Consider the following 26,972-nt stretch of genomic DNA (forward strand, 5'->3'; position numbering starts at 1 on the left):
TTCTAGTTGGGTGTTTTCTGCTACCTTATCTTCTACATCACTGGTTGGATCCTCTGCTTAGTCTAATCTACTGCTGATTCCCTGTAATACGAGTTCTGACAATTAAGTTCGCGAACTCATCCTAGAAAAAGTGCTACATATTTCATTGCTGAATATCACTACGGTCACCTTCGAAGTACTCCACTTGGGAAGTTATGCACCAACGCCAGTGCCTAGTCCACCCTTCAAGGCAATTCTGGAACTCTTTCTCTGCAATGGCCATCAGAACTATCGTTGTATTACCTTTGATGTCCTGAATGTCAGTCACCAAAATGTCTTCCTTTCAATCTTTCCTTCATCTTCATGTAAAGAAATAAGTCATTGGGGACCAGATCAGGTGAGTAAGGAGGGTGTTCCAATACAGTTATTTGTTTACTGGCTAAAAACTCCCTCATAGACAGTGCCACGTAAGCTGGTGCATTGTCGTGATGCAAGAGTCATGAATTGTTGGAGAAAAGTTCAGGTCATTTTTATCTTAACTTTTTCACGCAGGCTTTTCAGCACTTCCAAATAGTAAACTTGGTTAACTGTTTGTCCAACTGGTACTAATTCATAATGAATAATCCCTCTGATATCAAAACATCGTTTTGACTCTTGATTTGAGCTGGCAGAACTTTTTTGGTAGTGAATTGGCTGACTTCCATTGTGCACTTTGATGCTTTGTTTCAGGGTCATATTGGTACACCCATGTTTCATCACCAGTGAAAGCATAGCCCAAAACACCGTTTTGCCTCTCCAAAATGTCTTGACAAACGTCAACTCTCCTTTGTTTTGTTCATTGGTGAGCTCCTTCGGAACCATTTTTGCACACACGTTTCTGGTGCCAAGATTTTCAGTTAAGATTTTCCTAACTGTTTCTCTATCAACGTTTACTTGGTCTGCTATGCTACTCATAGTCAGTCGACGATTTCGATGCACAATTTGACAAATTTTTGCAACGTCTTCATCAGTTCTGCTCGTTACTGGCTGCCCTGACTGCTCTTCATCAGTAACTTGTTCTCTTCCCTCAGAAAAATGTTTAATCCACTTGTACACTGCTGTTTTCTTCATGGCATTATCCCCATAAACTTGGACTATCATGTTCCTGATTTCACTTCCACTCTTGGCAAGTTTAAGAAGAAATTCAATGTTTGTTTCTTGCTCTAATTCAAGCTCATTCTTTTAACAGCACACAAAAACATGCAACAATAATAATGAATGTTACTCAGCAAAACACCACCACACGTCAACACAAACACACTGTAAGACACTGATTTACCAAGGTTATGAAATCTTACTGAGCTGTATGTACAGTGCTGTCAATGTAAGCGCACAGTGGCAAGTTCACAAACTTAAATGTCAGACCTTGTATATGCTTCATTTCCATTATTGTAGCCTTTATTTCTGAGTGTTTCTTTTTCATGTTTTCCATCTCCCTGTTTTTAAAATATTTTTATTGGGGAACAGTGTGTTTCTCCAAGGGCCATCAGCTCCAAGTCATTGCCCTTCAATATAGTTGTGGAAGGTACAGCTCAGTTCCAGGTCCAGTTGCCATTTTCATTCTTTAGTTGCAGGGGGCACAGCCCACCATCCCATGCAGGAATTGAACCAGCAACCTTATTGTTGAGAGCTCGCGCTCTAACCAACTGAGCCATCCGGCCGCCCCTCCATCTCCAATTTTATGCTCCTTATCTCTCTGCTGAAGTTCTCCCAGAGATCACTGAGCATTCTTATAACCAGTGTTTGGAACTCTGCATCTGATAGATTGCTTATCTCCATTTTGTTTAGTTCTTTTTCTGGAGCTTTGTTCTGTTCTTTTATTTGGGACATGTTTCTTTGTCTCCCCATTTTGGCTGCCTCCCTGTTTGTTTCTATGATTAGGTAGGGCTGCTATGTCTTCTGGTCTTAGTAGAGTGGCCTTACATAGTAGGTGTGCTGTGGGGTTCAGTGGCACAGTCTTTCTGGTCACCTGAACCACGCGCTCCAAGTGTGTCCCTTGTATGGGTTGTGTGTGCCCTCCTCTTGTAGTTGAGCCTTGGTTGATAACTGCACATCAATGTGAGGGGCTGACCCTGGGCTCACTGGTTGTGAGGACTGGCCTTGACTACAGGGGAAGAGTTGTTGTGCAGGGGCTGATCCTATGGAGCAGGATCAGCCCAGCAGGACTCTGGTACCTGCCCAATACGCCCCTTGGGTGTGTCATCCTTGGAGGCGGCTGGGTGATGCTCCAGCTCATTTTGAAGCTGGCTAGTGGGGAGTACCAGCCCCAGGACCACCTTGGAGGGAATCCGTTGTAGGTCAAGTTCAGCCACAGCCCTTCCCGCACCCGAGGCCACCAGGCAGGAGCCACAAAGAAATCCGCAGATGGCTGCTGCCTGTGCTATGCTTGGAAGTGCCTTGAAAGGCCAAGCCGTGAACCAAGGCCGGCTGCCGCTAGTGCCAGCTTAGGGCTGCTCAGCTAGAGCTACAGGATATGCTCAAGCAGATGCTGCTTATCTGGGTTCTGAGACCTTTGAGAGACCCTTCAGCAGGAGATAAAGCAGAAAGTTTGTATGAAAAAGCCACTGGAAGTGGCTTGGGTGTGTCTCGAATCACTAGGGCACGGTGTCCCCCCACAGCCTAAATACCCCTCCCGATCTTTAATGGTCACACGCATCTCTGCTCCTTCGACCAGTCTGGGGGTGGCTTCTTCTGCAAGTCCTTAGTTAAAGGGCTTCAGTTGAGCAAGATTTTAGGCGACCCTCAATAATGTAGATTAGCTGTAATTTCGATGTGGTCGTGAGAGAAGGTAAGGACAAGGGCAGTGTTTACCTACTGCACCATCTTGGTATCGCCGGATACTATTTTTAAGCTTTGGCAAATACGAGCTTATAATACAGAACTTATTATGAATCTGGGATATCTCAGAATAGGAAAATACCAAGTCCCAAGCTAAGAAATTAAGCCGTGATTTAAAAGTAAATATATTATACCCTACTTTACTGTTTCCTAGACAAAAAGCCATCTATTTACTTTTTTCCATTAATATTGCTTTTAAAAAGTGCCACTAACAAGAAGAGTTACTCCAAGAGGTAAGACTATGGGTAGAAAAGGAAATGTGCTTTTCCTGAACTAGACTGATGAAAGCTCACAGATATTATTCAGAAGACAAAGAAGAAATAGAACTATTTTTATCCTTTCACCTTTGTTTACAGTAGGTCCTCGAACAACATCGTTTCATTCAATATCATTTCGTTATAATGTTGATGGGATACATAGCAATTTTACTCTTGTTTATATCAAGAGTAAAAATAGTATGGTAAAAATAGTTTTGCTATACATTGCTTCACTTTAAGTCACAGAACCTACCAACAACATTAAGTGAGGACTTACTGTATTAAGAAAAAGACTGGGGAGCTAAGATAATGTGCCAAAAATGGACTATACCATCAAGAATAAAAAGAGAACTTAGAGCAAGTTGGGAAGGAATCATTGGGGTTTTTGAGATTATTTTGAGATTCATGAATTAATATGAATAGATAGAACTTAATGTACCAGGGACACTAAATACACAGGAGATTATAGTGAGGTCCTCCCCACAGAACTTGCTGATAAGGTTCTTCTAGAAACTAAGAAGTCTTGTATAATGGGTAAGAAGAAACCTGCATGAAGAGATGGTAAATATGAAGTATAAAGACATGAGAAACTGCCACATCTTATCTACATGGCCACAGGTATTTCGTTTCATATAGTCTCATAACTGTGAAACAATTGAGGAAACAAAAACACAAGCTACAGCTAGTCCATTTTATTAACATATGAAAAGAAGAAACATTCTGTAGAAAAGGAGTATTCTGCTTGGGGTCTAGAAAAGGGGAACCAAAGAGCTAGAACCTGACAGAGTTTATCCAGCCTGTCCAAGACAGGAAATGCTGAACCTGGTAGACAAGAGCATGCTGTTTACTCAGGGATCTTACTCCCTTTGAGCACAAAAAAGCCTATCAGGCTTGTTCAGGGCCTTGAGGAACTGTCCCTGAGCACTATCTAATTTTGTTTCCTCTGATTCTTTGCTTACCAACCACACTTCTAATTTTCAATTTAACTTCTTACGCATCATATTCCAAAGAACGGAGAATTACGTGGAGACGAACGCATGCTGGAAGAGTTAGAGTTCTCATAACAGACTGTTGTGAGTTAGACTAGTGCGGTTTGTGCCAAAGGATAATTCTGCTTGCGGTCTAGAAGAGGGGAGCCAAAGAGCTAGACGTCCCATGTTATAGCTAGGCTCACTGACAAAACCACCTTCTCAGACCTGTGAAGGCCAACCAGATTCTTGGCCACGATGCTCTGGTGAAGACTTTCTCTATCACCTTCAACACCAAACTCACTTTTATTGACAACTTTAGGGGGAAAAACAACTAGATTTAAACTTTACACATGGGCAAACTGCAATTTGGTGAAAACTGTCACCTGATTTAATATTCTAATCACCCTCACATAACATGGATGGGGGAGAAAAGAGGTGCTAATTAAATTTCAATGTAACAATGTCAACTCATATTTCATTTATGTTGTACCTTCCCTAAAAAGCTAAGAGTGCTTTAAACGAGGCTGCATAAACAAAGGACTCCTTACGAACCCAGGGGACAGTCAGGGAAGTCAGGAAGTGAAGCAATGCCTTCATATGCAATTAAAATATGTGGCCTTCAGAGCTCTAAGTGCCACATAAAATAAAGCTTCCATTTCCCAATTTCCTTGAAATTGAACAATAAGTCAAAGAATCCATCTTCTGCAGAATCCCATAATATGCCCTACTATCCTGAGGGCAAAATATCAAATGGTGATGCCAAAATAAACGAGGAAATAAAGATTAGATGGGGGAGATGGGGGAGTTTCCATCAAAGGGCTTAGTTCAATAAAATAATTAGATTTCCAGTCAAGATGGCAGAGTAGATAAACGCTGTGCTTGCCCCTTCTCATGACCCCATCAAAACTACAACTAAACTACAAAACCATCACTGAGAATCGCCTGAAGTCTAGCTGAACGGAAGTCCTATAACTAAGGTCATACTCAAGACTGGTAGGAGGGACAGAGACGTTATGTGTGATAATTAAAAATCAGAAAGGATATCTCGGCTGCAGAGGTCCCCCAGAGGAGCAAGGGGTCCCAGCCCACACCAGGTTCTCCAGCCCAGGGTTCCAGCGCTGGGAAGAGAAGTCCCTACAACTTCTGGTTGTGAAAACCAGTGGAGAGCGTAGCTGAGGGAGACGGAGGGCGGCTGGAGTCCCAGGCGTTCCCAGGGACCACGCACAGACTTACTAGCTCTGAGCTCCAGTGCTGGGGCAGCAGCTTGAAAGTTGCCAGGGACATTCAGGGAGGAACTTGTCTGGCTTCAGGACAAAGGCGAGAGGGGCAGCTTTCTCTCAGACAAAAATGCTGGCAGAATCCACTGTTTCTTTGTGAACCCTAGCCCCTCCCAGTGAGCAGATGCAGGCGGCCATCATATCTGAGTCTTCATCAACTTGGCTCCCCTGACCTGATAATTCCCTGAGAGCCCACCCCATCTAACGTTCGGGCCCACCCAAGCCCACTCAAGTGGCTTTTCCATACAAATGACCTGTCCTGACTCATGCTGTGGACTTTCCTAAAATCGCTCAAAGGTTCACAAAACCCAAAGCAGCAGCATCTGGCTGTGGTGTGCCCTGTGCCTCTTGCTAAGCAGCCCCAAGCCCAGCACTAGTGGCAGCCGGCCTTGGTTCAGAGATGGCCTCTCGAGGCACCTCCAAGCCCAACGCAGGTGACAACCATCTGTGGATTGCTTTGTGGTTCATGCCAGGTGGCCCCAGGCTGAAGTTGACCTGCAGCGGGGCCCCGGGGCTGACACACTGGGTGGGCTGACACACTGGGTGGGCTGACACACTGGGTGGCCAGCTTCAGACAGAGCCAGAGCACCACTCGAGCGCCTCTGAGGATGACACACCAGTAGGCAGACTGGGCAGGCACCAGGGCCCTGCTACAGTGACTCCTGCTCTGCAGGGCCAGCCCCTGCACAGCAGCTCCTCCACTGTCATCACGGCCAGGCCTCACAAACAAGCAGCCTGAGAGTCAGTCAGCAACCGAAAGTCTACGTCAGGAGGGCACATACGGCCACACAAGGGACACACCTACAGCACCCGACCAGGTAACCAGGGAGCCTGCGCCAAATAACTAGCCTTCCTGGCACACAAAGTGAGATCATAAGCTAAAAGGAAAAGTTGTAAATCAGACTTCTTAAAATACCAATTCAATGCACTGATCACTGCATCTCAGAGAGGTGTGTAGAAATAGATGGGCAACCTGACCTCGAGGGACTATGTTGTACTTTAATCCTTTGTCCACCAGATGGCATAAATGTTTTCTACCTCGTGTGTATCCATATTGGAGTAACATCACTACAAGAGTCTGAAAATCTTTACATTCTATAGCCAGCTATGGTGTCCACATATCCTGAAAATATGAGCACCCTAGTGAAACCAGTAAAAACAAAGGCAAAATGTACTCCATGGGAAAGAATAGCTTTTCAATGAATGGTGGTGGGACAACTGGATATGCAAAAGAACGAAGCTGGACCCGCATCTCACACCATATAGAAAAATTAACTCAAAACGGATCAGAGAAAGTGTAAAACTCTTAGAAGAAAAAATAGGAGCAAGTCTTTGTAACTTTGAGTAGACAATGGTTTCTTAGATATGACACCAAAAGTGCAAACAACGAAAGGAAAAGTAAATTAAAACTTTTGTGTTAAAAATGACACCATCAAGAAAGTAAAAAGACAACCCACAAGGGGTGGCCAGTTAGCTCAGTTGGTTAGAGCGTGGTGCTGATAACACCAAAGTTCCCAATTCGATCCCCACATGGGCCACCGTGAGCTGCGCCCTCCAAAAAAAAAAAAGACAACCCACAGAATTGGAGAAAATATTTACAAATAATATTTCTGATAAGAAACTTGGGTCTAGACTATGTAAAGAACTCTACAACTCAACAACAAAAAGACAATAACCCAATTTAAAAACAGCCAAAGGATTTGGATGGATATTTCTCCAAAGAGGACATACAAATGGTCACTAAGTATTTTAAAAAATGCTCAACATCATTAGTCATTAGGGAAATGCAAATCAAGACTATAATAAGATATTGCTTCATGTTCACTAAAATGGCTATAATCAAAGACAGGCAATAATAAGTATCAGCAAGGATGTGGAGAAACTGGAAGCCTCATACATTGCTTATGGGAATGTAAAATAGTTCAGTGCCTTTGAAAAACAGTCTGGCAGTTCCCTAAAATGTTAAACATAGAGTTGCCATATGACCCAGCAATCTCACTCCTATTACCCAAGGTATATTAGGTATACCGTGGTATACCTATACTTAGGTCTGCTACCTGAGCGAAATTAAAGCATCTCTACACAAAAACTTGTACACAAATGTTCAAAGCAGCATTACCTGTAAGAGCCAAAAAGTAGAAACAACCCAAATGTGCATCAACTGATGAATGGATAAAGAAAATGTGGTATGTGCACAAAATGGAATGAAGTACTAATATATGCTACAACACGCATAAGCCTTTTCACCCATAAATATGGGTGCATATTTATAGTATGTAAAGTATATCTCCGTAAAGCTGTTCAAAAGCACTGCCAGACAATCACAGCCAGAGTAAGCCACTGTCACTGGTGGGAGCACACGATATTCCTCAGATGGGTAAGCATACCCTGGACTGGGAGCCTCCCACCAAGGCACTGGCTTCCCTCCACCTACCTGTATGCCAGCTCTCTCCAACTGCCATACTCCAAGATCCTTTTTACCATTCTATTACTTTATCCAGCTTCATCTCACTTTAGAGATGAAATAACTGGGGCCCATCGAGTTTGAGGATCTCATCTAAATTCACACAGCTAATTAGTGGCAGAGCTGGAAGCACTGGAACCAAAATCTTCTGTTTCCCAGCTGTTTACCTCCTGAGCCGCCTGTCTTGCTTCAGGCTCGTATGTGCGGACAGCCCCTTAGCCCTGCTGAGGAACCTCCTCCTTATGCACATGGTAGCATTTGGGGCGCTGACAGTATTCTCATATACTATTTAGCGCCAAAATTTATATATCTTAATGCCAAAGCGATTTTTCTCAAATACAAAACAATCCAATAAAATTGTATGTCTTTATATTCATTGACTGTCTCCGTAAAGAAAAATTAGAAATCAGTGACAGCCTCTAGCAAAGAACTGAGCCAAGCGGGGGCGGGGGGGGATTTTTGATCAAATACCTTTTTGTATTATTTGAATTCTTACCATATATATTATTATTAAAAAACATAATTTAAAAATATTTGTGCTATAAAAAGGCTCACAAAATTCCAATATTTATACTACGTACATACCACATGTAGCATTCTCACTGAAAAGAATAAAAAGTATAAAATATTTGGGCGATCTTCTTTAAAAATCCAGAAAATATATCTACATACAAAGTTCAGAAATGACACAAAACTCAAAAACGTATGTCTTCTATCCTTAATTGGCTAAGTGACCATAGATTTCATTTAGTGTCAACAAGGGATGCACCATTTAGCCTTATAAAACTAAATCAAACTCAGATCTAAAGCTTTGTGGTTATTTCTCCTTAGTTTGCTATGCAATGGAATGTGAAAGTAAGGGCTCATCACAATTATCCTGATCTTTGTGGGAGGAATAAACATACACTCATATATAAAATCATGATCCGAGGAAGATTAGTTTCTTCCGTTTTATTTACTTTTTCCGGTACTAGCAAGAACTGTTGATTTCACCCCCCCCACCAACACGACAGACGCAGAACCCTAGCTGGTTCCCCACTTAGAGGCAGCGCCTCCGCGTAGGGAGGGGCAAAGGCAGCCATCTGTAATTGCTGGGAAGTGTCTTGCAGTTTTCCTACTCTGCCATGAAAAACTAGACTTGCTTAAAATGTTCCCGGTCTCTTTAAAGGAAGCCAGTCGGAGGGGGGCAGCGGCTGGTATATTAACTTAGCAGTGGTTTCAAGCCATAAAAACTGCTATAGGGAGGAGCAGCGGCTGCCAGGCAGTCCAGCTCCGCCACGGCCCTCGGCGCTGCGGCCCGCAGGCACCCGGCACGCCCGCCCCGCAGGCACCCGGCACGCCCGCTCCGCCGCCACGCTGCCCAAGAGGAAGGTCAACTCGGCTGCGAAAGTAGCGGAGGAGGAGCCCACAGGAGATAGGCGAGGTTGTCCGCTAAACCTGCTCCTGCAAAAGTGGAAACGAAGCCCAACAAGGCGGCAGGAAAGGATAAACCTGCAGACAAAAAAGTACAAACAAAAGGGGAAAGGGGAGCAAAGGGAAAACAGGCCTACGTGGCTCACCCAGAAACTAAAGATTTACCTGCAGAAAACGGAGAAAATAAAAATGAGGAGAGTCCGCCTCTGAGGAAGCAGGAGAGAAAGAAGCCAAGGCAGATTAATATCACAGCACGTCTTATCAGTGATCCCCGTCTCCCTGCTTCTACAATCCAGAGGAAGATTTCTATCAACTAGTTTGTAAATGCAAGTAGCTCTAGAAACGTTTTTAAGAAGTAGGGAATTCCACCTCATCCCATTTTTTAAGTGTCAATGCTTTTTTTAAAGAGGTGAAATCATGTGCTGGTTGTTTATTTTTTGGTACAACCAGAAAACAGTGGGATATTGAATATGGGAGGCTTTGATTGTCTTGGGTGTCAGCTTAACATTCCATATGGAGGCAGTTTTTATATCCTATAATACAGAGCATATTAAGTGGTCATTTGGTGTCAGTCATGCATTTAACAGGTCTTGAACATTTTGAATTACTTCTATTCCTGTTTTTGGTAGAATTATTTCCTAAACAAAACCACTCCTTGATCTTTACTCTCCCTGTCATGATTTTGAGCACTCTGTACCATCTTTGGTCGTGGCAGTCCAGTTTTCCCTAATCATTTTGTTAATGTGCTGTGAAAGATTGAAAATTTGAGTATGTCATGTATATGATATTAAATTGTGAATTAGCAGGACTTTGATATAACAGCGTATCAACATTTGAAGGTATTGGTACTTGATATTCTACTAAGGAAAATTAGCCTCCAAATTGTAAGCTGGAAAGTCAATGGAATAACTTTAGAAAAAGAATCACAACTATATGACATTTGAGGTTTTTGGTACGTACATTAAGAATTGTGTACAAATTGAAATGTCTGTGTACTTATCCTCAAAATCACCAATAAAATCTTGGTTATGAAAGGAAAAAAAAAACTGCTATAGTCGTGCTCCCCTGGGGACAGGTCACCCCAGTTGTGGACCTCAGCCTTGGGCATCAGGGTGCCCTGAAGGATCCCTAAACCTGGAAATGGATTTCACTGATCAATCTGGAGCTGGACACACATGGCGAGGCAGGTGACAGGCTGGTGGGATGGGCCTGGCCCTCCTGGGGTGGATGGTAGGATGGGTAGGTACTGCTGCAGCCCGAAGCAGGCAAGGTCTGCCGTGTGCACTGTCACCAGGGCTTGGGGAGAATTCAGAGCGCCGAGCCCAGGGGCCCCGGGAACCTTGTCCACACTAGCTAGTCCTGTGGTGGCCTTGAAGCTGCGACTGTGGTGTACCCAGCTGGGCCAGGTGGCAGGGCTCCAGGCTTCCACCGTGTTGCTGGCGTTATTCAGGCCCCTGAGGCCGAGCTGGGCGGCTGGAGCCACTAGCCGGCACCGAGGTTCGCTCTTCTCCTTGCACTTCTGTGCGAGGCAGCAGATAAAGCAGGCCCTGGGCGAGCAGGACGCTGGCGCAGCTGACGCCGCCGCCAATCACGGCAGCCTCGAAGAAGGTCTCCTATCGTGGCGCAGGCTTGCACACGTGATCCGAGGACCACTGGGTGCTGCGCCCCATCATCTGGTGGCCTGATGTGAAGACAGTCCCCACGGCAGTGCCACTGCCACGAAGGGCTTGGAAGGTGCCCTGCGGGGTAAGCCGCACAGGAGCACAAGTGCCTGTGTGGTTCCAGGGGTGGTCCTGGCGTTCCCATCCCTCCTCCCCACCTCACCCAGCTGTGGGGGCGCTGCTCCGCACATCCCCGAATGCTCCGCCCAGACCTCTTCCCTCCTATTAATGATTCCGCCTTCAAAGTAATTTATTACGCTAGAATTCCCATTATTAATTACAACAGCAACATAAAGAAGCAAGACAAAACTTGAGAGGTATTTTTAGTCACCTATGGAGTGCAGACACTTTGACTGTTAATGGTCCTAAATAGGTAGCCTAGAGCTATAGAATTTCCTGAATTAAAATAAAAAACACCCATTGGAACAGCAAATATGCTACTTTGGGTACAGGTTCTAACGGACTAATCATGATGATCATAGCCTGTGACAATACAGAACTCTTCATTTATCCCTTCGTTCACTCAAATATTTAATGAAGGATTATTACGTGCCCAGCCTTATGCCTGAAACTTCTGATAAAATAGTCATCATAGACTTGTTTTCTGTTTTCATGGAACTTAGTCTAGTTGAGGAAACAAACATAAATCCAATCATTGCAAAAAAATCTTTTAAGATGTGTAGCTAAAATTGGGACCAGTGTCATGAAGAAAATTATCCTGTAGGCAATGGAAGTTTTTAAACAGCAGGGCAGCGTGTTCAGACAGCACATTAGGATAAGAAAACTTGTAGTTCAGTGAAATTACAGTGTAGAGAGGTATTTAAGGCAGCAGAGCCAAATAACTACGTAGAATTACAATGTTAACATTCTTCTAATTCTTATGAAAGGTGCCAAGAATTTTCAGTGATTATAAATCCAAGGCCAGTTTTATTGCTGATGTCCTCAAAGCACTTTGGGCTTGCCAAGCCCAGGGCCTTGGCCCAGCAAATACTAACTCCAGACACTGTTCAGTGAGTAACGACAGAGCCTTTTCCTTTCCAGTCTTCCTTCCATAACCCTGCCAAGATTTCAGAGTCACGACGATCGGCATCCCGGTCAGTATAGCTCTCCACTTATTGCAAAAGAGGGGACTCTGCTCACCTGATTATCTAGTTTCAGCTGTCGGAGCTTCTTGGCCTCATCTTCAAAGGCACTGTTTAAAAAAAAAAAAGAAAAGAAAGCATGTAAAGAAAAAATTCTTTCAAAATCATGTCAATTTCCTGTTCTCTGTGTAGCCCCTCCTCTGGCCATTTGGAACCCATTAACTCTGGGCGGAAGAGCATCCGTTTCTAGATGCTGCCCACACTGCATGCAGGTCGACTGCCATCCTTAATGCCACGCATATTCCACAGTGGCCCTGAGGCGACTAAAACACCCAAAGGATAAGAAAGGTACAGAACACAGAATCCACACATGCAGGGATGTTGTTGTTGTTTTTTCTTTTAAACCATACACTGAACACTCATGATATTCTGGACACACTACAAAGTGTTTTGCACACATTATTTATTGACTCTTCCAAACAACCCTATGACTTAGGTAGTTATTTTTCACACTTTGTAGGGGAAGAAACAGAGACTTGGAGAGCCATGCATATGGCTAAACAGCAGAAACAGACCCTAAGCCTGATCTCTTTCCATAGTCTAAACTCCACCTAAAACCAAATAAATCTGACTTTTTTTTTTTGGAGCTAGCTGTAGGAGAGGGACAATTAGATTGTGTATAATATCTTACTATATACCCCACTGATTTCCTGAAGATCTAGGAGTACTCTTCAAGTTACCCATTAACAAAACATGCTAGGCATTGAAGGAAGCAATAAGTATGGGTGAAGAGACAAGATCTAGTACCACTAGGAGACAGATTTTCTTCATGGAAGAAAACAACAAAAATGGAATAAAAATGAAACGCCAAACACTTTTTAAGTTTTTAAAAATTTTATCTGAAGCCTTTTCTATTTTTGACAATTGTTTCAGCTGTCGGAGCTTCTTGGCCTCATCTTCAATATTTGATAATTGAATATTTTATTTTGTGACTCAGCATTTTTGGAAAGAGAAAAGTATGAAACATGGCAGGAATGGTTCTCAATTATTTGTATTATAAATTTTTACTGGGAGCTTACTATCAGGAAAAAAACCATAAAAATGAGGTCCTATTTAAGAAGACAAATTCCATGGCTACAAAGGGAAGCATGGCTTTCCCTGCATTTCGGGTAAATACACCAAAGTATCTATGGTTTAATGGTTTACCACTACATTCCTACAGTTAGAAGGTTTTATGCATTTTAATAATGCATTGCAACTTGGAATTTGCATACTGTCTCCAAGACTCTTCCTGTCTGTCAACCTGTAAGCAGATTGAATAACCCTTTGGACACAAATGTGGAGATGTGTTCTGATTCTCTGACAATCCCCTCTATTAATTCTCTTACAGCCTTTATGTTAAAAAAACAAAACACTGGGTATTCAAAACAGATCATCTCCTTTTTCCCTGCACAAAAGAAGGACAAAAATAAAAATGTCAGATATAATTCTGGCCTCGACTTCATGGCCTGCATTTCTCTTAGATACGTTCTTGTTTTCCTTAATGTCTTTAATCCTCATTCACATAGTTTAAAATTCTAGCTTTATGAATAGAGTGCTAGGCTAGCATTAGTATTCAGTGGATATTAGTATGAATTTGATAAAGTTCTACATAAAATGATTAAGACAAAAAAATATTATGAACATTATAATTTGGTGTAAAAATCCGCTGTTATGAACTAGTATTTTGAACAACTACTGTTGTTATTCTGCTTTTCCTCCAACTCACTCTGCCCTCAACATGAAACCAGAATTGCAAAACTCTCTGGCATGTGAAAGAAAAAAAAAAAATCATCCGATTCCCCCCTCTCTCAAATGCTAAGACCTCCTCAATAATGCTCAATTCTGACACACGACTAAAGTCCTCAAAGATTTCCCTTCAGGCCTCTAATAATAGTGAAGAAACAAGGTGTGTCTTCAATGCCCTGTCTTGACATCATTTAATTCCTTTCATCAGGCCTGGACAAGCTGAATGATTTAAATAAACAGGGTATATCAAAGCATTTAACCTGAACAGAAGCACTAAAAAGATGCTATGAAACTGTAATGTTTAGATACCTCCTGTACATCAACAGCTACACTTTCTCTGAGCTCTGGTGTTAAATTATAACTTAGCAGAAATAATAAAGATATTTTACATACTTATATTAAATCTGAACTAGAATTTCTAGTCTAAACTAGAATAAGATCTTACTAAATTTGCATTTTTTCCTTTAATATTCTCTTTCCTTTATTTCAAACTGAGTTGTTGAATAGCAAGCCTAACCAAGCCTGTTTAGTAAATCAACACAAAACAGAATTTTTTTAATAAAAATTTTTAAATTTGAGGTATAACTGACATATAACCTTATATTATGTTCAGGTGTACAATATAATGGTTTGATATTTGTATACACTATGAAATGATTAGCACAGTAGGTCTTAGTTAACATTTATCATCACATAGTTACAACTCTTTTTCTTGTGATGAGAACTTTTAAGATCTATAGTCATAGCAATTTTCAAATATGCAATACAGTATTATTAACTATAGTCACCATGCTGTACATTACATCCCCATGACTTATTTATTTTATAACGAGGAGTTTGTACCTTTTGACACATTTTTTTCTACCCCCACCCTCTAGCAACTAACAATCTGCTCCCTGTATCTATGAGCTTGGTTTTTTTACTTTGTTTTGTTTTGTATTGTATTGTTTTTCAGATTCCACATATAAGTGAAATCATAAGCACAGGTTTCCCCTGCTATTCTAAAGTAGAGTTCCTATGAAACCTTTTGTAAGCCAAAATGGCATAAAGCAAAGAAGCAACTACCATTACTTTGTATGGAAAATTTTTTGATGTTCTCAGACCCAAAAAATAACCTATTAAATCATACCAAATATGCTTAATTACACCCAGTTTTACCCTGAGCATAACACTCTTACGAGCTCTCTTGGCTTTTGTGATACCTTCGGACACATCTTGCTAACCGATGCACTTGGCCTAAATCCAGATAAAAGCACAGACGCTCACAGACACAGTTCACAGCTATGGCGGCCTGATGCTGGATACTGAGTGTAGTTCCCAGGGAAGGAGCGTGGCCACCACTCTCGCTGCTTGGGGTGCGTGCTGCCTCTATAATGGCTGCAACACAAACGCTGAACGCTATTTCTGCTTTTTGCCTTTTTTCATAAAGTGGAAATCCTCTTTGGAGTCTTTCAGTTAGCACAACAGGTACTAACGTAGGCTTTTCAGAAGAGCGAAGTGGCATAACACAAGCTTTTGAAAAGTGGAAGCTACATGTACTCGTCTTTCCCTCTCTGACTTACTTCACTTAGTATAATGTATGGAGGAGAAAATGGTGAATTCAGCTTGACCACTGCATTGGAGAGCTGAGCTGGAGATATCTATGGGACCACAAAGTAGAAAGGGTAGTAAACAGCTAATAGACAAGAGGGAGAAATCCTGGAAAGGAAGTGCTTAGGACCTCGGGAACTCAGGAGAGAGAAGGCACCAGTGAAGGGATGAAGACGAGGCTCAACCCTGTACCGGATTCCGCACCAACCCCTGTACACATGATGTCTGAAGCGTTTGGGAAGCAGTTGCCACTGGGGCTGATGATGCCTGTGACAGAAACCAGTACACTGTCTTTTTTGCAAGAGTGAATATAAGCCAATCAAGTGATCACAATCCTGGATCAAGAACAGCAAGGAAAGCAGCAACTGAGATCAATCCCAACGATGAGCTATAAAAATGAGAAAGAATGGTCTATCAAGTATTTATTTAAATTGTTAATCTAATGAAAATCATTTTTTTTGTACAGAGCCAGGGTATAAATTAACAGGTTAGTAGACAACCACAAAGAATTCCTGCAGAATAAAAGAAATGGAATTACCACTTTTCCTTCCATTTTTTTCATGAAAAATTTCCTATTTACTTGGTCTAAACAGGGAAAACCTTAAGCATACATCTGGGAGAAACACAGATCGACTTCTCAAGTGTGGTAGATGACCATTCCTACACAACACCATTCTCCTGAACTACTCCCCAATTACTAACCAAAATCTAAACTGAACATACCCACAAGGCTTTCCCACTGCAGAGCACACACAATAATTTTCTGAAAATGTGTGCTACCTGCCCATCCTTGTTTATTGGCCCCCAAAATATGCCCTAATCCCCCATACTATTATTCACTTATTCATCTAACAAATATTTGGTAAAAGTCTGCCACAAGGTTGCCCCTACTCATTCATGCCTGTACACACACTTTTAAGAATCACTAGATGAACTGAAAACAATGCAAGCATCTGTCAAGAGTAAACTGAATAAAATCTGGTATAGTCATGTAATGGAATGTGATACATCAATGAAAATGAATGAACTTCGCCTTAACACAAATCTATAAATGGATTGTAAACAAAATGTAAAACAAAACAGGCAACACAAAAAATAACACATTTTTAAGCTTACTTTTATATAAAGTTCAAAAACATAAACCAAATTAGACTGCTCATAGAATATACACATAGGACAAAGTGATAATGAAGAGTGTGGTCACACAGCAGCCTAGCCGTTTGTCCCCTCCAATCTTTCCTTAGGGAAAGAAAACTTTACGGGACTGTCCCTCTTTGGGGTTGAGTTCATTTATCCTAAGTCTCTCTATTTGGTCCTTGTAAGCTGGGTCTGCAGTCAAAGACAAGTAATGATTCCTCATGGGAGGAACGACTTATGCCAGACGGGACCCCATTGGGACCCCCATGAGTTAACATAATAAAAGCCAGGAGGTAGCCATACCCCTCCTCCTCACCATTATGGGAAGCTGCTGATGCCTGCCCCAGTTGCTGTCCTGCACTCTGCTATGCAAAGGGCTTCTTAGAGTGATAAGATATCGCTCTTCCTGCTTAGCTCATGGGATGGTTTTACCTTGTGAGACTCGCTCCCCCAGGGGGTTGAACACACCCACCTTAGTAGCCTGGGGACAATGAGCATCGGTTGCTTTGGGACAGATATCTGGGAATTGGAAGAATTGTCATGGTGTGAGAGTTTCGCGGACCCTGCCTTTAATCTTGTGATGCTTATTGTAAGAAATCAATAAATACCCACGACCACCCGATTCGGGGCTCCAGTCCCTTGAGGCTGCGAGTCCCTGGTCCTCTGTGATTTAACTGTATTTGAGTCTCTGTCTCTTTATGATAGTTTAACCCTCGCCGCCTCCCTCGCCTTCCCACGGCTTGTGTTGTGCAGGTCGCAACAGAAGAGAAAGGAAATGATCATTTCAAAAATTACAGTAGACTGATGCATCTACGGCCAATCAATTTTTGACAAGGGTGCCAGGCTCATTCAATGGGGAAACAATAGTTTCTTCAACAAGTGGTGCTAGACAACTAGATAGCCACTTGCAAAAGAATGAAGTTGGATCTCTTACACCATATATTAATTATATAAAAATTAACTCAAAATTTATCAAAGATATAACTGTAAAAGCTAAAATTCTAAAACTCTTAGAAGAAAACGTAAATCTTCATGACATTGGATTTGGCAATGATTTCTAGGATATGACACCAAAAGCATGAACAATAAAGATAGATAAACTGGACTTCATTGAAATTAAAAACCTCTCTCATCAAAGAACATTATAAAGTTGAAAGACAACCCATAGAATGAGAGAGAATATTCTAAATCATGTATCTGACTACTTTGGTACTCAGAATATACAAAAAACTCTTACAACTCAACAATCAAAAGACAAATAACCTATTTTCTTAAATGTACAAAGATTCTAAATAGACTTTTCTCCAAAATAGATACCATGTTTCCCCGAAAATAAGACCTAGCTGGACTTACTGGGTCTGAAGTGATATCTCATTATAGTTTTGATATACATTTTCCTGATGATTGATAATGTCAAGAATCTTTTCATGGGCCATTTGTATACCATGTTTCCCTGAAAATAAGACCTAGACAGACAATCAGCTCTAATGCGTCTCTTGGAGCAAAAATTAACATAAGACCTGGTCTTATATTGTTAGGTAAGACCCAGTCTTGTATTAACTTTTGCTCCAAAATGGTCCATGAAAAGATTCTTGACATTATCAGTCATCAGGAAAATGTATACCAAAACTATGAGATATCACTTCCAACCCACTAGGATGGCTATAACAAAAAAGATAGTAAGTGTTGGTGAGGATATAGAAATATCAGAATCGTCGTATATGGCTGGTAAGAATGTAAAATGATACAGCCCTAACAGTTCTTCAAATGATTAAACATAAAGTTACCATATGACCCAGAAATTCTACTCCTAGGTATATATGCAAGAGAAATGAAAGCATATACCCAAGCAAAAACATTTTTTCTTTACAAGTATATTATTTCTTTAATCAAAAAGATTTTTAAAATAATGTATGAGTTACAAGGCGATTGCTGGTGCCACACAATTCTTGTATGGATTAATTTTTTCTTTCTAAGTTTTTCTACATTGATTATAAAAAATAATGCACACCCATTTCATAAATTTTATAAAAATGCATAAAGAAAAATAAATGGTCTTTTCATAATCCTACCATCTTGAAATATCACTGCAAACATTGCAGTAAACATTCTTCCATATATTTCTGTCAATTTTTATATATTTGAATATTTATGATTTTTGCATCATTTTAAGACTATACTAAAAGCATCTGTTATTACAAAGGTTTTATAATTATAATATTAAATTGCTATATAATATGCTATCATATAGACATTCTATAATTTGTTTCTTTTTTTATTGTAGTAAAAAACACATCAAATTTAACATCTCAACCATTTTAAGTGTACAGTTCAGTAGTGTTAACTATATTTACACTCTTGTGTGCATACAAATTTTTATAGCATTTATAGCACCATTATCCATAATAGCCAAAATGTAAAAACAACCCAAATGTCCATCAACTGATGAATGGATAAACAAAATCTAGTATATCTATACAACAAAATATTACTCAGCCATAAAAGGAATAAGTACTAAAAAATGGGAGAACCTGAAAAATATGCTAAGTGAAAGAAGCCAATCACTAAAGACCACATATATGATTCAATTTTTATGAAATGTCTAGAATAGAGAAAGTTACAGAAAGTAAAAGAGTGATTGCTTGGGATTGTGGGATAGGAGTTGGGGGATGATAGCTCAAGGGTATGTGGTACCTTTCTGAGGTGATGAAAATATCCTAAAGTTGACTGTGGTGATGGCTACACATCTTTGTGAATATACGAATAGCCACTGAAGTATATACTTTAAATGGGTGAAGTATATGGTACAGGAATTATATCTCGATAAAGCTGTTATTTAAAAAAAAGAATCCATGCGTCTATACCGATTGTAAATAAATAAAGTGGCACAGCAACAAATAAAGGGCATTACAGAATAATGGCAGTAAATATGGAAGGAATGACAGAAGTAGAGTATCACCATTTTATAACCACCATATTAATAATTGACTCTTGCGAGAAACATCTCTTGGATGTTATAACCACTGGGTGAAGTAGGATATTCAACACAACTCAAGTGTCTCCCCACAGATCACATTAATTACAAAGAGGAAAAGGTAACTTTACAATGAGGAAATCTGGCAGACATTACCTGAACCAAGTGATGGGATACAGTAACTATGATGGGACAGACCAACATCAGGTTTTCCCCTGAAGTGATGTACTGAGAAGAATACAATATATTTAATATTCTTGTCAACAACATTTAAGCTAAATCTTATTCAGAAGGAAACAAACCCAAATTGAAGGAAATTCTCTAAGACAACTGTCAGGACTTTTCCAAAATGTCAACAGCAAGAAAGACAAAAAAAAAAAAAAAGGCTGGTGGACTGTTCCATGTTAAAGTCGAGGAGAGTAAAGATGTATCTGGCAACCACACATAAACATAATCCTTGAAATCAACATACAAACAGTAAAGACTATCACGGGTGCACTGAGGACATGTGACTCTGAGCTACACATCAGACAAGAGTATTATACTAATGTGAGGTGTCCCACACGTGGTAATAGTGCTTTGCTCATGTGGAAATTGCCCTCCTGAGTGAGAATGGGGTAGAAATGAGGGAATGGGAACAAGACCGTAGGATGGGAGAAGCCACGCTTCCCTGAGTATTCAAGAGTCCATAATGGTATGAATGAGTGAATAAATGGGGGCAAAAGGGCAGATCTTTCATACAGAAAAAAAATCCAATTAATAAAGATAAAGAAATGATGGAAAAAGACAATCTCCATTAGGCAAACAGCACAGTGATAATTATGGCAGGCAAGTCCTATCACTAGATCTAAAATTGGTGGGTGAGAGTATATGAGAAACAGGATATTTGCAGAGTCTCAGACTCAGAGTACCTGCCCACAAGATAATTACCACTACAAAGGGCAATGGGAACTCCGTAGAGGAGGAACATGGGAGGCAGGGCCTGAAGGAAGGGTTGGGATTTACCACGACCAGCAGTAAGAACAGCAGCGTCCTGTTCCTCCCACCTCATGCCCCGAGAAGGGCACAGCGTCACGGCTGTAGCATTCTTGCCAAACACGCACAACCTGAATTTAATCATGAGGAGACACCAGACAAACCCACACTGAGGAACATTCTACAAAATAACTGGCCAGTACTCTTCAAAACGTCAAGGACAGGAAGGGCACAGAGAGACTAAGAAACTGTTCAGGTTGGAGAAGACAAAAGGGACAGGACACCTAAACACACCCCAAGACGCTGGGTTTGAACCGTAGGCTAGGAAAGGGCCACTAGTGGGGAAAGAGGCAAAATTCAAATAAGACCTTTGAATTAATTAATAGTCATGAATCAATATTAATTTTCTGATTTCGATAACTGTACTATGGTTATGTAAGATATTAACATTAGGGAAAACTTTAGTAAAGGATATACAGGAATTCTCTGATATTGTTACAATTTTTCTGTGAGTCTAATTTAAAAGATTTTTTAAAGATACTAAAAAATGTTAATAAGCAATGAATCCAGGTAAAAGGCATAGGAAATCAATTGTACTTTTCTTGCAACTTTTCAGTATATTTTAATTTTTTCAAATTAGAGGGGAAAAACCAAGAAAATAGACATTTTGCTAAATGTCTACTTTACAGTCAAGGACTGAGGACACTTAAAAATCCATATGCCCTTTAACCTAGCACCTACATTACACACAGTATTTCTAAGGAATGGAGATAGTACAGAATAATAAAGAAATTTGCCCAAGGTCAAAATTCTGAGGAACTGAAACTCATTCAATTGTTAGTATCTAACAGACCATGCTGCCTAATAGTTTGAAGCATTTAATAATGGATCAACCACCTAGATTCTATGATTACTCTACACTTTCAACATTCCTTTTAAGTTCTCTTGGCCTGCAAAAAAATGAAAAAACGTTCTAGCTGCCAGTTACACAAAATCCATTGCTAACGTTCAGTAAGAGAGTGTTTCCTGCTGCCCCCTACACTGTGCCACATAGCTCGGAGGCTGTAATCAGCACTTAACTGCAATGTGGCCAATGAGCCGGGAGGCTAAACAGCCTCCTCTGTGGTCCTGGAGGGACTCAACAACCTCCTGGCCAGGAACACAGCAGGATTAGACTCTGCAAAAAGGAAGGCTGTGAGCCGCCCAGGGCTTTTCTAATAGTAACTTGAGTGAACACTTCCTTTACTCATGATATTATTGCTTCATAACATCACAAATGATACTGTTCAGTCTCAGAGATCACAATTAAGAAACAGAAGAGAAGGAAAGCCTTACCCCACTTTATTAAATAAATGCAACAAATGCCAATGTGGATTGATAAAGAGGACAACTTGGAAGGCAATTTATTCATTTTAGTTAGAAGAATTCATAATCGTCAATCTTTAGTAATTAGCTACCTGAATGAAGTTGAAATAAATACAATTTATAAAAATCTGGTTCAACTCAATCTATCAAAAATAAATATACTGGGGCCAGCCGGTGGCTCAGGCAGTTAGAACTCCATGCTCCTAACTCCAAAGGCTGCCGGTTCGATTCCCACATGGGGCCAGTGGGCTCTCAACAATAAGGTTGCCAGTTCAACTCCTCGAGTCCTGCAAGGGATGGTGGGCAGCGCCCCCTGCAACTAAGATTGAACACAGCACCTTGAGCTGAGCTGCCGCTGAGCTCCTGGATGGCTCAGTTGGTTGGAATGCTTCCTCTCAACCACAAGGTTGCCGGTTCGTCTCCAGGAAGGGATGGTGGGCTGTGCCCCCTGCAACTAGAAAAACGGCAACTGAGCTGGAGCTGAGCTGCGCCCCCCACAACTGAAACTGAAAGGACAACAACTTAAAGCTGAACGGCACCCTCCACAACTAAGATTGAAAGGACAACAACTTGACTTGGAAAAAAAGGCCTGGAAGTACACAGTGTTCCCCAATAAAGTCCTGTTCCCCTTCCCCAATAAAAAAGAAAAAAAAAAATCTTAAAAAAAAAAATTAAAAATAAATAAATATACTAACTATGTGTGACAAGGAATTACTGGAAAGATGAGGATACAGGAAACATAAAGGAAAAAAGGACTACCTCAAGACAATAGCTACAAAAAGTAACGTAATTTTTGATTCTTAATTCTAGTCAGTTATTCATGCTTAATTGAAGATTTGACTACCACCCTCTTGAGAAAAACTGAAAATTGTAGGTTTGATTATGACTTTTACTTAAGTTCACATACTAAAAAAATCAACAAATTGAACTTCATCAAAATAAAAAAACTTTTGTTTTGCAAAAGATTTGCTATGAAAATTAAAAGGCAAGCCACAGACTGGTAGAAAATGTTTACAAAATACATATCCAACAAAGGACTTATAATTAAAATTGAAAGAATTTTTATCAGTTTACTAAGAAAACCCAATTAAAAATTGGACAAAATATTTCAACATTTATTTCACAAAAGAAGATACGTATATTCAAACCGCAATGAGATATCAGTACATACACACACTGGAAAGGCTAAAATTTAAAAGACTACAACCATACCAAGCAGTGCCTGAGAACGTGGAGCAACTTGAACTCTCAAGGTCCTAGTCAAACAGCAGTTGTATGTACTCGTAAAATATACAACCACTTTGGAAAACAGTTGGTCAGGTTTCTTTAAAATGTCAAACATATAACTAGCATTTGATCCAGCCACTCCACTACTAGATATTTACCTGAGAAATGAAATGCCCACCCAAACAAACCTATACATATATGAAGGTTCACAGCAGCTTTATTTGTAATAGCCAAAGACTGAAAACAACCAAATGGCCATCAGCAGGTGAATAGATAAGCAAATTTTATATGGAATACTATTCAGCAATAGGAAGAGTTACTGATACGCACAACAAAATGGATGAATCTCAACATCATTCTGCTAAGTACAAAAAAACATACTCATACTGTAAAATGAGATCTATATAAAAGTCTAGTCGATACAAACTAATCAGTAGTGACAAAAGGCAGATCAGTGGGTGTCTGAGGGTGAGGAGGAGAGTGGATTACAGAGGGCAGGAGAAAACTCTGGGGTAGCTTCATTATCTTGACTGTAATGACAGTTTCACAGGTACACACGTCAATACTCATCAATGTACAGTTCAAGTGTGGAGTTTGGTACATATACATCAATTACACCTCAATAAAGCTATTGTAAAATTTCACATACAAAGGCATTTAAAATAATTCACAATCCAGATCCAACTCCAGCACTAGTGTCAGTTTAATGTTAAAGCTATGCAAACTACATATTTTAAACTTTTGCCAACTGCAATGATAGAAAATCTCCAACATCAAAACTATGTTAAATGTGCTCCCATGCACACACTTCAGCCCTCTTATAAATATTTGAATATAAAGATGACCTAAGATCAGGCTTGCAACAAAAGTATGCAAAATAAATAAGCATGTAAACTGGAGAATGGAACTTATATGAATTAGATTTCAGTTACTCTGTTATCACTCTCTCAAGAGGGCCAAAAGGCCCAAGGGCCACAAAGCTCTTCTTTCTTAAGCAAAGGGGGGCAGTTTGAGAAGCAAATGCTTGTCCACCCCGCTAACCTTACTCACAGAAATAGACACTCTCTTCCTGTCACAAAGAAAGAGACGTTTACCTTCCATAAAGTGAACTCCCACTGGAACACTGATTCTGGCCTCTCTCCCACCAAAATGAATATTGAATATTGTTCCTGTATCTTCAGCGTCTCCGTCTCTAGTAGATTCTTTCCTTGGTTCACAATCATTCTTTAAAAAGATACCCTCCTAGACCTCATCTATCTATAAAGCTATGACTCTATCTCCACTTCCCATCATCATTAAGTAAGTTAAGAATAATAAACATAAATTGTCACCATTTCAACTACAATTCACTTCTCAACTACTGCAATCTGGCTTTATTCCCTTATCATTTTTCCAAAACTCTTTTTCTAATTGCCAAAGTAATAGTTTGTTTTCATTCTTCATTCCTGCATGACTTCTCTGAAGTATTTGGCAAGAATAAAACTACTAGCGCCTTCCTCCATTGTTTTCTTGAAAACTCCTTGTTTCTACTCTTACCTACCTGCCATGCAATCTCCTTTCATTCAATTAATTCAGCAAATATTAAGCATCTTTGTACACACCAGCACTGAGTTAGGCACTAACCATACAGGAATTAAAAGGAATTAGTCTCAGTCTCCTTTATTTTCCATTCTCCTCCATTCACTGATATTGCAGCCAGGATTACATGCTCATCTACAGGTACTTCCTATGTCATCAAATCTATTTCCATGACTGTAATCCTCAAATCTTTATCTCTAGCATCCATATAAACTCTGCCCAAATATCTGGTCGACCCCTGAACCAAGCACGCCTAAGACAGACTCCAAGCAGTCCTGGTAAGACTGAAAGGAGCAAACTGAGATCTCAGCTGCCTTCCAACTGAGTGTGCAATTAGTGTTCAGACAAGTGATCTCTTTAAATAAAAATCAACAATCTTCACAGGACAATAACAGAATCCAGAGTCTTTACAAATTATCATTCGTAATGTCCAGAACACAATTACTCCATATGTAAAGAAATGGGTAAAATATCAGTAAAAATTATCCAATCTGAAGAACAGAAGGAAGAACTATTTTCTAAAATATGAACAGAGATTCAGGGACCTATGGGACAATATCAAAATGTTTAATATATGTGTAATTAAAATAAGCATTAAAATTTTCCCAAGTTTGGTAAAAGACATAAATTCACAGATTCAAAAGCTCAATGAACCCCAAGAAGGATGAATGTGTACACACACACACACACACACACACCCTAATTCAATGATCAATTTCTCTATGAAAAAGTCCTCAATTTTTTAATAATTTCTTAATAATTTCATTAATAATTTTTTAATAATTTCTTCTGCTCTACCTCAAAAGTGTTTCGAACATTTCTAAATTTTAATTGTTATAATTATATATAAATTATACTTATCCTGAATATCTTGATGTTATGTTTATAATCATTTCCTACCCACTAGAGCAGCAACATTCAAAAATTGCTGATAGTGAAACTGTAAGAACTATACAGAGGGTGCCAAAAAAAATGTATACACATCTTAAGAAAGGAAAAAACTATTAAAATTGTATTAATACTCAATATATACTGATAATGAAAGATGAATACAGTCACATGTATACATATTTTTGGCACCCCCAGTATTATTCAACGTGATTTAGCACATATAGAGACGCATAATATAAAGGTGCATAAACACAAATAACTATTGGAACACCCTCCCTATTCACCTGATCTGACCCCCAATGACTTCTTTCTTTACCTGAAGATAAAAGAAATACTGAAAGGAAGACAGTTTGATGACATTCAGGACATCAAGGGTAATACGACGACAGCTCTGATGGCCATTCCAGAAAAAGAGTTCCAAATTGCTTTGAAGGGTGGACTAGGTGCTCATGTCAGTGCATAGCTTCCCAAGGGGAGGACTTCGAAGGTGACCGTAGTGATATTCAGCAATGAGGGATGTAGCACTTTTTCTAAGATGAGTTCATGACCTCATATTTTGGATATTAGCCCCTTATCAGAGGCGTTGTTTGCAAATATCTTCTCCCATTTGGTTGATTGCCTCTTTGTTTTGTTGATCGTGTATTTTGCTGTGCAGAAGCTTTTTAGTTTGATACAGTTCCATTCTTTATTTTTGCTTTTACTTCCCTTGCCTGTGAGGTCAAATTCATAAAATCCTCTCTGAACCCAAGGGCCATAAGTTTGATACCTATGCTTTCTTCTATGCAATTTATTGTTTCAGGTCTTATGTTTAGGTCTTAGATCCATTTTGAGTTAATTCTGGTATATGGTGACAGCAGTCTAGTTTCATTCTTTTGCATGTTGCTTCCCAATAGTCCCAAGACCATTTATTGAAAAGGGTTTCTTTTCTCCATTGTATATTTTTGGCTCCTTTGTCCAAAATTATCTGCCCATATATATGTGGGTTTATTTCTGGGTTTTCAATTCTATTATAAATGAATTTCTGATCTTTGTCAGTATATATTTGTATACGGTTTTTTTTTTCTCAACCTGAATTTGTTTATTATTAATTTTTAAAATTACCATACAGTTAAGTTGACTTTTTAAATGTACTATGAATTCAATACATATAAAGATCTGTAGGCCGGCCCAGTGGCTCAGGTGGTTGGAACGCAGTGCTCCTAATGCTGAGGTCACTGGTTCGATTCCCACATGGGCCAGTGAGCTGCGCCCTCCAGAGCTAAGATTGTGAACAATGGCTCTCCCAGGAGCAGGGCTGCTGTGAGCAGCGGGAGGTTGGCGTGGGTTGCCATGTGCTGCCGCGGGCTGCTGTGTGCTGCCATGAGCAGCTGGTGGCCAGTGTGAGTAGCCGGCAGCCAGCGAGAGCTGCCATGAGCTGCTGTGAGCGGCCCACCGACAACTGGCGACCGACTGCCTCAGCTGGAGGG

The 26,972-nt window shown here is 40.2% G+C and overlaps 1 protein-coding gene and 1 pseudogene across 4 annotated transcripts in view; one reads left to right on the plus strand and one right to left on the minus strand.

Moving 5' to 3' along the window:
- Window positions 1-26,972, minus strand: part of TULP3 (TUB like protein 3) — a 68,181-nt gene that overhangs the window by 25,698 nt on the left and 15,511 nt on the right. For 2 of the 4 annotated variants that reach the window (XM_088801431.1, XM_088801429.1), the window contains exon 2: window positions 12,040-12,091. In XM_088801431.1, the coding sequence (XP_088657557.1) occupies window positions 12,040-12,091 (52 nt within the window). Of the gene's footprint in view, window positions 1-9,403; window positions 9,512-10,198; window positions 10,477-12,039; window positions 12,092-26,972 lie in introns of those variants that run through there. The other 2 variants (XM_088801437.1, XM_088801433.1) reach the window with 2 other exon arrangements.
- LOC148759123 (non-histone chromosomal protein HMG-14 pseudogene) lies at window positions 8,990-9,482 on the plus strand (annotated as a pseudogene).

This window comes from Rhinolophus sinicus, chromosome 1 (assembly GCF_057876585.1).
Source record: "Rhinolophus sinicus isolate RSI-liver-muscle chromosome 1, RSI-T2T, whole genome shotgun sequence".
NCBI classification, from domain to species: domain Eukaryota; kingdom Metazoa; phylum Chordata; class Mammalia; order Chiroptera; family Rhinolophidae; genus Rhinolophus; species Rhinolophus sinicus.